Genomic DNA, 11,156 nt, shown 5'->3' with positions numbered 1-11,156 from the left:
GCGAGAGAGATGCAAGATATGGGGTAGAAAAGGACAGAGATAAAAGCGGAAAACACGTAGGTGCCTATCTCAAACTAGTAAGCTTCAAATAAGGTAAGTATTTAATATGCGTTTTATTTCAGGTAAAACGCTGCTATTAACAAACAAAATCGATTATAGTGTAGTGCCATCTGTTGGTAATTTAAGGTATCTTTTAGATAGTAAATAGTTTCCGGGCCAAATAAAAGGTGGCGACTCTTCGTTTACTTAGCTGTCAAAATGTACGGAGTGTCCTCCCCCTGACCGAAGTTGTGAATTTGTCACAGTGTTGTGAATTAAAGTGAAAAGTAGTGTCTTCTAAAGCGCCACGAGTTTTATCCTAAATAACAAAAACGTAAAGTATTATTTATCCCTGGACTGCAATAAAAAGGCGGCAAAATTACGTCCAAAATGCAAGGCGTTAGTGCTCCGCGGGAGCCTACGCAGCCCGTGATAAGCACAAGTTCAACCATCCTAAACATGAGGGAAAAAGAGAAATACATTGAAGATTTCGAGTTCCCCTTCTGCGACGAGTCTTCAAAATACGAGAAAGTCGCTAAAATCGGTCAAGGAACCTTCGGGGAAGTGTTTAAAGCTCGCGCAAGGAATAGCAACAAAAAGTTCGTAGCCATGAAGAAAGTGCTTATGGACAACGAAAAAGAAGGTTTTCCCATCACTGCTTTGCGCGAAATAAAGATCTTACAGCTTCTAAAACACGAGAATGTCGTCAATTTGATTGAAATTTGTCGAACAAAGGCAACGCTGCATAATAAGTACAGGTCTACTTTCTACTTAGTTTTCGACTTCTGTGAACACGATTTAGCAGGTTTATTGTCAAATGTGAACGTGAAATTCAGTTTAGGAGAGATTAAAAAGGTTATGCAGCAACTTCTGAATGGTCTGTACTATATTCATAGCAATAAAATTCTACATAGAGATATGAAAGCGGCTAATGTACTTATAACGAAGAATGGGATATTGAAGTTAGCTGATTTTGGTCTGGCCAGAGCGTTCAGTGTGGCAAAGTCGGGACAAGTCAATAAATATACTAACAGAGTGGTCACCCTGTGGTATAGGCCTCCAGAACTACTTTTAGGTGAGTTGTATTTATACTTTACTAGCTTCCGCCAGCGGCTTCGCCCGCGTGGTGTGTTGATAAAAAGTAGCCTATGTGTTAATCCAGGGTATCACCTATCTACATACCAAATTTCAATCAAATCGGTCCAGCTGTTTTTGCGTGATTGAATAACAAACATACATCCATACATTCTCACAAACTTTCACATTTATAATATAAGTAGGATGTATTTTTATTTCAATAATAACCTAATTTATGTATCTATTCTCATTTTTATGAAAATTACTTATTAATTAGCAGATTTAGAAAACTGGATAGACAATTTCAGGCTCAAATTCCAGATTTGTTAATTCCCTGTAAGGTTCTATTGTTTTTTGGCAAAAAGGCTGAATACTCATGTTTTTTATGCACTTACAAGTATGAAATAATCATACTCCAGATATGACAACATCCCCAAAAAGCCCTTCACCACTACTTATGTGTTTCTGCTAGAAAAAAGTAGTGGTGTAACAAACCCTCCAACAAATCTATACTAATATTATAAAGCTGAAGAGTTTGTTTGTTTGTTTGAACGCGCTAATCTCAAGAACTACTGGTCTGATTTGAAAAATTCTTTCAGTGTTAGATAGCCCATTTACCGAGGAAGGCTATAGGCTACTTTTTATCCGGGTTCGTGCAGAGGTTCCCACGGGATGCGGGTGAAACCGCTGGCAGAAGCTAGTAACTTAATATCATGAAAATTATAAAATAGCTCTAAATGTATTTTGTCTTACATTACATCATCATCATCCTCCTGCCCTTATCCCAATTTTATTCGTGGTCGGAGCATGTTTTCTCCTTCCATACTCTTCTATCTGCCGTCATCTCACAAGTAACATTCTTTCTTACCATATCTACTTTCACACAATCCATCCGTCGTTTCTTTGGTCTTCCTCTTCCACTATACTGTCCACGTTCATACTCATCACCTTCCTCACAACATGACTCTCATTCCTCCGCATCACATGCCCATACCATGACAGCCGGTTTCCACGCAATTTTTGTTACCGGCGCCACTTTCAAACTTCCTCTTATATACTCATTCCTCACTCTATCCATTTGCGTAACACCACATAATTATTCCTCTTAACATTCTCATCTTTTTCATTTTGTCTTACATTACATACATCATTATTTATCCTTATTTAAAAACAACTGCATTTTTTACACCATTTCAAAACAAATACTACTTCACTTCACAGGTGACCGTAACTACGGGCCTCCGGTCGACATGTGGGGCGCCGGCTGCATCATGGCAGAAATGTGGACCCGCTCCCCTATCATGCAAGGCCCCACGGAGCAACAACAACTGATCCTCATCTCTCAGCTCTGCGGCTCCTGTACCCCTGACGTGTGGCCGGGCGTTGAGAACCTAGATCTATATAATAAGATGGAACTGCCGAAGGGACAGAAGAGGAAGGTTAAGGAACGTCTGAAGCCGTACGTTAAGGATCCGTACGGTTGTGATCTGTTGGATAAGCTGTTGCAGCTGGATCCGGCTAAGAGGTGAGTTTTTATTTACATAAGCATCCATGTAACATTTCATTTCATCAGTTAGAATACTAGTAAAAATATTTTTTATATCTATACTTATACATACTTTTACGAAAACTAGTCAGTTGCAATTATGTATGCATACAGTCTCTGGACAGTCTGAAACTTTTCAATTCAATTATATACCCTCAGCCCTCTTTTTGGAATAAACATTAAGAAACATATAAAGTCAATATAAAATTAATCTCCGTTTATTTGATGTGAAAACCTTTTATTAGTCATGTACAAACAAGTTTAAAGTTTTTAAGAAAGGTTTAAATAAGGAAAAACAATTGTTATCATTATCTACTTCCTTCCTTTACAAAGTTAATACATATTTTCTTGGAATTAAAAAAATGTGTGATAACAATCTTCAATATTATCACTAACCTTTTCCTTACATTTAAACCAGATAAAAAAGAAAATATTATTGATACATTTATAGATTGTGGTGAGTTACTATAGCTGTTTCCCACGTATTTACCCGCATATCGACAGAACTACTTCCGAAATCTGGATAAAAATTGTACTATGTTCATCACTGAGATACCATAATTTTTTCTGTAGCCAATTCTCACACAAATAAGTTCAACTAGTTTTTTCATAAAGTATATCAAACCCATTATTAACTGACTTCAAAAAAAGGAGGTTCTCAGTTTGACCTGTGTGCGATTATCTCACGTTAGGTTAAACTAATTTCGGGATAGGTTTTCAGCATAGTCAATGTACAATAATACCATGGCATTGTTGTCAAACTTAAGAAGGTTTTAGTATTATTGGACTTGGATATTTTAAATAATGTCCGACCGAACTTTCGGTTTCGGTTTCGGTTTCGGCCGAGTTTCGGCCAAAAATCAAGTTTCGGCTGCAGTTTCGTTTTCGGCCAAAATCGGCCGAAACTTTTGCCGAAACCGAAACTTATCTCGCAAGGTCACGCACGTTCGCTTAACTTCGTTTTCCGCGGCAAAGCTGTGTCGTAAGCCGTCGGCTCTGTTCGGGAATCATCGTGTGCCGTTCGGATAGCTCCGTAGTGATGCAATAAAACTTAGTCAGTGCGTGTGCGTGCAACGGAAACATTATTTGGAGGTTATGTTTTGATGGAACTGATAACATGTAAGTTTTTGTTTTGTTTCTGTACTTGAATGATTTATATAGTTAATTAAGTATTGAGTCAATAACTGTTTTGTTGTTATTAACAAATGAAGTAACATGTAAAAAATAAATTGTAAGTAAATAAAAAATGTGAAGTGTTTAATTTCGTAAATTACGTCTTATAGGTAATCTTATTCGAGATTTGTTTTTCATTCCGATGACCTATTGTCCGATTGTTACTGTTACGGTTTTATTTTTAATTGTTTCAGAGTAAAATGTCACAACGAGAAAAAAATCCGATTTGGCAGTACTTTGATAAAAGTATCAGTATACATCAAAAGCTGTTTGCAAGATATGTAACAAGTGCTATTCATTAGGAAGCCACGAAGCAAAAAAACAAACATCACATGGACTGTAGTTGCATTTATCAAAATTTCATGACCAGGAATACAGGCAAGTACAAAAACGTGTCTCAGAATTGAATGATTTCAAAAGTGAAGCAAAATTGAAGCAAACAGACTCGAGTGCATCGTTGAAAAAATCGAGCGCAGATCAGTCAACTCTTGTTCAGACAACTATCTTAAGTTTGACTTCTAAACCTAAAGTTGCACTATGGCCTGATGATCATGAAATTACAAAAAGGATTGACAAAACTATAACAATTACTTATTTGATTATATTGTCAATTGAAAAACATTTTGCTATGAGAACTTACTTTGAAAAGGTATTAAAAATGTTATTAAGATTTTTTAATATTGTATTAAATAAATGATTACAATACAACAAACTGAATTAATATACTGTGTTTCCACTTCATGCCCTAATTAATGCAAAATAATGGTAAAAAACACCAAATTTCAGTATTTTAAGAAATTTTATACTTGACCATGTGAGTTTCGGTTTCGGTTTCGGTTTCGGCCGAAACTGAAGCCACGGCCGAACATTCGGTTTCGGTTTCGGTTTCGGCCGGAAAACCAGTTTCGGTCGGACACTAATTTTAAATAATTATATTCCCTTCTAGATACGACGCCGACACAGCATTGAACCACGACTTCTTCTGGACCGACCCCATGCCGTGTGACCTTGCCAACATGCTGGCCCAACACACACAGAGCATGTTCGAATATCTGGCCCCACCCCGCAGGCCTGGCCACCTGCGTCATCACCACCACGTGGCTGGGGCCCAGGCCAAGCCGACACAGCCTGTCCAGGACTCGGGGTATCAAGACCGAGTGTTTTAGAAATGGAAAAGTGAAAAGTTTAAGTGACTGTGAATTTTTAAAGCAATGTTAAGTGAGTTAATCTGAAGTGTGGAGTGTTAGTTACGTGAATATTGCCCTTCGGAAAGCTACGAAACGAGTTACGTAGCAAGATTTTTTAATGAGGTCCTGCCAGACCATACTGTAAGATCATGATTCTAGAGGGTATCGCTAAATGAAAATTGCTTATTTATTTCCTCAAGTTTTCGCGAAACTAATGTTGTAGAATGATTTTTTTTCCTACGTAACTGGTTATAGTTACCGGCACGGATATTGAGCTCTCGGCGGAAGAGTGGGGATCGCTTTGCGCACTGTACACATAAGGCAATAAACCAATAAATCGCTTCTGCGCAGGTGAAGGTCAGGGCTCAATATCCGTGCCGATAACTATACTTAGCGTCGTAGACCATAAATAGCTGAAGCGGGTATCATCATCAGCCAATTTTTGTTCTACTGAAGGAATGAGCGTTAATCACCACGTGCACTGAAGATTTAAATGCTAAAATCAGCAATTTCAAATTCTGAAGTACAGGTTTCCTCAATAATGGTTTCCTTCGCTGTGTCTAGAATACATAATGGATATAGTTTCTGAGATCAAGATCGAAGAAATTATCAGTAAATAACACTCCTGACATACTTTCTATGAGAACAGTAAGCTTTAGTATAAATATAAAAAATATGGTGACCAGATATTGGTGAAAATAGATCTAAAGTATGGGGTAGCTTAGACAATCAATTAAATTACGTATTACGAATTTTCTATGAAAATTGTGCAATGATTTTTATGACCAAAAATTTTTATTACACAATTATTTATTTTGTAATATTGTGCAATTTAATTGATTCTATAGGTGGCCTCCAAAAATACAAAAAAAAAAAAGTATAAAAAATATAATTTAAAAATATTACTGCCAATGTATAATATTGTTGATGCCAGAATTGAGCTAAGTTATCTTTAAGCTAATCTTTTAAAAGCGAGCTGAAGAAGTTTATTTGTTAAGGGCCCTAAACTTAGCATGATTCTGGCAAAAGAGTTAGTGATAAAATTGTTAAATATTATAATATTGTATAATAATACAGACTGCCTAGTTAGACAAATAGTCGCAAATGCGACTGCCATTAGACATTTCTACATTTGACTTGTTTCTCCATTGTGCTGTTCACAAATTTTGAACAATGCGGTTTTTAGAGTGCCAACACACTAGTAGATTTTGGTTTCTATGGTATAGATAGTAGGTTTAAAGTATGACTCACCCACTGTTGTGAAATACAACAACTATACTATATTATTACTAGCCATTTTCCCGCGGTTTCCCTTGCGTCCCGTGAAATTTACTACCCATAGCAAGATAAAATTTAGCCTTTGTTACTCGCAGATAATGTAGCTTTCTAATGGAAAAGAATTTTTAAAATCAGTCCAGTAGTTTTTGAGTTTATCCATTACAAACAAAAAAAAAATTGGTTGTTTGTAAAGTAGGTTTACGATCGAGATGTTTACGTGATAACGTCTTATTGGTGATATAAGTTTTTTGGGAAGTAAGGAATTAATGAAGATAACAATTGTTGCAATTGTTGTAACACTTCACTTGCACTTCACATTTTGTTTCACTGTTAAACATTCAACGAAAACTTAACCGCACGAGAAAATCTCCATTCATTTGTATGCCGCTAGTGTGAGAGAGACGGAAGATCGGTCCCCTCACTCGAACGCTATGCCAGCCTCCGCTCGTGAGGATTCCGCGTGACAAGTTTCACGGAATGACTGGCAGCGCTAGAGATGAGACGGGAGATCGGTCCGTCTCTCTCTCGTTATACCTGCGATCGCGTGAGTGAGGTTTTGCTGTGACACAAGTTTCTGAACATGTCACCCGACTAAAACGATTTTAAAGACGTTATCACGTCAAAAATATTTTTTTCCTCTTTTATAATATTATTAGTACAGAATTCCCTAAGTTTGGACAGTAACAAGTAACTGCTTTCATATTGTACTTTTCTAGTGTGTTGGAGCCTTACCGTAATGCCTGTTTAGTTCCCAAATGATATCCTTTTACGAATTAAATAGAATAATTTAATAATATTTAAGATGCAATTATTTTATCATAATAAAGTATTGTCTTTCAGACTGATAGTATCAACATAAGTGCAGTAGTTATCAACTAATATGTATGAAAATATGTACTTGATATTTCAAAAGTTCAGTAAAAAATATGGCTGAGTTCTGAATATTTTTTGTCCGCGGTTTACATATTTATTATTAACAGCGCTTTTACACTACCGGTGTTTTATCGCGCGTAGCCAAAACGTACAACTATGTACGAATCGAGCGACGTTGCTAGGAAAAACCGAGCGAAAAATTCACTGGTGTGAAAACCCTTTTGAGAATAAAATAGATAACCGCGAACAAAAGTACTCAGAAACTAGTTAATTTATTTATTTATTTATTTATTTAACTTTATGCAATCCTAAAATTACAAAGGCGGACTTAATGCCATAGGCATTCTCACTAGTCAACCTTAGGGTGATGCAGAGATAACATGGCAGGTGCATTAATTACTTAAAAAGACATGGTCTAGGACAAATAAAGAATAACAAAATTGGATACTAAATACACATACTTATACATATTTAACATACAAATAATAAAAAAAATATAATTATATTATATATACATACATATATATATATATATATATATAGGTATATATACATATATAACATACCAATGATTATCATGATGAAGATTCTTCTAGCAATTTTTTAAATAAAAACTTCCGTACGGCACTTTTAAATGACTGCTTGCTGGTGGACTTCCTGATTTCCAAGGGCAGCTCATTCCACAAAAGGATAGACTGAATATGAAAAGAAGAGTGGATAGCGTCAGAAGTATGGGAAGGACAGTGAAGAAGAAGGTTGTGAGAAGAGCGGAGATTTTTAGAATGACCAGAGCAGCGGTATTGAAAATGAGGAGTTAGATATGAAGGGGGAGTGGGAGAGTTAAGTAACGTGTAAAGGGTCGTCAAGGCACGCAGGGATCTTCTCTGGCGAATGGGCATCCATTTCAATTGCATCCTGTACTCAGAAACATGATCGTACTTCCGCAGGTTGAAGACAAATCTTATGCAATTGTTGATAAGTCGATCAAGTTTATTGAGCAAGTCCGCATTGAGATCGTAGTAACACACGTCACCATAGTCAATTATAGGAAATATTAGGGACTGCACAAGCATTGCTTTGGTCTTCGGCGGCAAAAAGTTCCTTAACCGATTTAGATGACGTAAGGTTCCAGTTACACGCATACTCACACTAGCTACCTGAGTTTGCCAACCAAGCGTAGTGTCCAAATTTAGACCGAGGTTCTTGACATTGGGGCTAAGTGGAATAACAGCACCGTCCAGAACAATTGGAGGAGCGTTAGCTATATCCACCCTACCCAGCATCCGAGAACTACCCACAACTATAGCCTGACACTTTGTAGGATTAACAGAAACTCCAAATTGGTTAGACCATTGATTTATGATCGATAAATCCCCATTGAGTTTATCAATGGCTATATGCAAATCCTCAGGCCGAGCCTGAGTGTAAAGCTGAAGATCATCAGCATACAGATGATACGCACACTGAAGGTTATGAGTTATAAAATTAATAAAGATAGAAAATAATAAAGGAGAAAGAATACCGCCTTGTGGAACACCAGCCACTAGATCACGCCAATTAGACAATGTCTCATCAACACGAACAGCTTGCTGGCGACCACGAAGATAAGACGAGAACCATTCCAGAGCCTTGGGTGAAATCATAAGATGGGAAAGGATGGATTCTAGGATTTCATGACTGACGGCATTAAAGGCATTAGAGAAATCAATAAGGACCAAAGCTGTAACTTTGGTGTCCTGAATCCCCTCCCTAATGTCACCAGTCACCTTGAGGAGTGCCGTAGCAGTACTGTGTCCTGGCCTGAACCCCGATTGCAACGGGCTAATGAGGTTGTGGCGGTGGATAAAACTCGAAAGTTGCTTATGGACACAGGCCTCCAGCACTTTGGAAAGGAAAGGTAGGATTGAAATAGGTCTGAAATGGGTGGGGAGGTAGGGATTGGTAATTTTCGGAAGAGGACGGACGTATGTAAAACGCCACAAGGATGGGAAATGACCCGAGTATAAAGAGAAGTTAATTATGTTACAGATGGATGGGAGAATATACTCAAGGATCGGGATGACCATACTACGGCTGATACCGTCATAGCCCATGGCCTTGGACTTTATGGAAAGGATGATCTTTTTGATATCACCCGCAGACACTGGAGAAAATTCAAAGGTGTCAGCGCAGGGATGTGGAAGACTGGCAATAAAGTTAACCGTCTCACGAGTGGTTTGACGATCCAGACTAAAAGTGGTGGCGAAATGGCAGTTGATGTCATCTAAACCAATCGTGTTAGGCAACTCGATATGACGAGACTTACCGATGCCAAGTGAACCAAGAAACTTCCAAATATCGGCTGCAGAGCTAGACGTGATGTTATCGAGAATGTGGCGGCGTTTAGCATTACGTATCATCTGGTTACAACGATTTCTTGCTGTTTTATAAAGAACCCAATTCTCCTCTGAACGATCCTTTTTGAACTTGCCAAAGGCACGATTTCTCCGCCTCATCGCCATACGTACACCTCTCGACATCCATGGAGCTGGCGGACGCTTAACTCTCACAGACTTAATTGGTGCATGAATGTCGTAAAGACTAGTCAATAACCGGTTCAACGTGGCGACTTTATCATCGACAGAGGAGGCATTGGCTACTTCAGCTTCCCACTCAAGCTTCGAAGCGTCATCACGTAACCTATCCATGTCCAATTTAGCAAAACAGCGCATGCGCAGTACCTTAGGAGTAGGTTTAGGAGGCTTAAGGAGGTAGGACAGATGAATCAGGTCATGATGGGAAAAACAAGGAGCAGGATATTGAGCATGAGAGGAAACGAAGGAGGGGTCGGAGGTAATCATCAAGTCTAGCCAAGTATCATCACCTGCAATATTGCAGTGAGTAGGTTGGAGTGGTAGGACATGAAGACTGGCAGACTCAATGATGTGGAGAAGTTTACGGGAACGATGGGAAGAGTGCAAAAGGTTAGTGTTGAAATCTCCCATGATGACGTGATGTTCATACTCAGACCCTATGGATTCAAAAGCCGTCTCAAGGTCAGAAAAGTAGTCCACCGAGGGAGGACAATAGACAACTCCGATCAGGACCTTGACCCCTTTAACACTTACCTCAAGGAAAATGTACTCAGCAGATGAACGGAAATCAGAGGGTGAGGTGGCACGTATTATGTAGGGAAAGTTACTTTTAAGATAAATAGCGACACCACCACCACCCTTTCCGATTCTATCATTTCTGATGAGCACAAACCCCGGAAGAGAATAGCTGGTGGAGGGGAGATGAGGTTTGAGCCAACTCTCAGAAACCAGGACAGCATGAACGTTAGCACCAGAAAAAGCTTCATATAAATCATTGAAATGACTAGGCACACTCTGAGCATTCACATGACAAATATTAAGTAAATGACGATTATTATTATAAAAGGTCCGATGCATGTAGTCACCTAGTGTTTCCGTACATGAACAAAAGCTTGTTTCAGATAAATCAGAACTATTGGCAGAAAGAAAAGAATCATCATTGGATGTCATTGGTTAAAATAAATATACTATATACTAATAAAATATATAAAAAAGATACTGAAGAAAAAACAACAAACAAACAAAAAAAAAAAACTACCCAATTCAATCAGATGGCACAATATATCTCTGCACCACCCACCAGCTGTAACTTAATAAAACCAATTTTACACTGTATAACTAAAATTAACCACTTAAAAGTAAAACATAAAAAAGAATACACAAACCGATGACAATAAAAAAAAAATAGATAAGTGTGCGGGACGGACGTAGCTCAGAAGCAGGTACTATGGGGTGGCTTCGAGACGTTGACGCCCCGTCGGTCGCTGGTTCTTGGACGTCTGGGCGAGTGGACTGTATTTACGATGTGGCGAGAAACAGGAATTTCAGAAACAAGAATACGTTTAGACGGGTTTTAGGCTCTCTGCTACTATAGGTTCAGGGATGCCGGTGAAATAATAAGTCTTCATG

The 11,156-nt window shown here is 38.2% G+C and overlaps 1 protein-coding gene across 2 annotated transcripts; it reads left to right on the top strand.

Annotated features, from left to right (window-relative positions):
• Window positions 1-287: 287 nt before the first annotated feature.
• On the top strand, window positions 288-6,589 carry LOC124644104 (cyclin-dependent kinase 9). 2 transcript variants are annotated; one of them, XM_047183316.1, is made up of 3 exons: window positions 288-1,114; window positions 2,338-2,641; window positions 4,782-6,589. In XM_047183316.1, the coding sequence occupies exons 1-3, from the start codon at window positions 430-432 to the stop codon at window positions 4,999-5,001; spliced, it is 1,209 nt and encodes a 402-aa protein (XP_047039272.1). In that variant the 5' UTR covers window positions 288-429; the 3' UTR covers window positions 5,002-6,589. The 2 variants fall into 2 exon arrangements, 1 of the variants encoding a protein (XP_047039272.1); XR_006986007.1 differs by lacking the exons at window positions 288-1,114; window positions 2,338-2,641 and adding exons at window positions 3,441-3,781; window positions 4,030-4,484 and having other exon boundaries at window positions 4,782-4,873.
• Window positions 6,590-11,156: the final 4,567 nt, after the last annotated feature.

Source organism: Helicoverpa zea, chromosome 29 (assembly GCF_022581195.2).
Source record: "Helicoverpa zea isolate HzStark_Cry1AcR chromosome 29, ilHelZeax1.1, whole genome shotgun sequence".
Lineage (NCBI taxonomy): Eukaryota > Metazoa > Arthropoda > Insecta > Lepidoptera > Noctuidae > Helicoverpa > Helicoverpa zea.
This window is presented reverse-complemented; position numbering and strand designations above follow the sequence as displayed.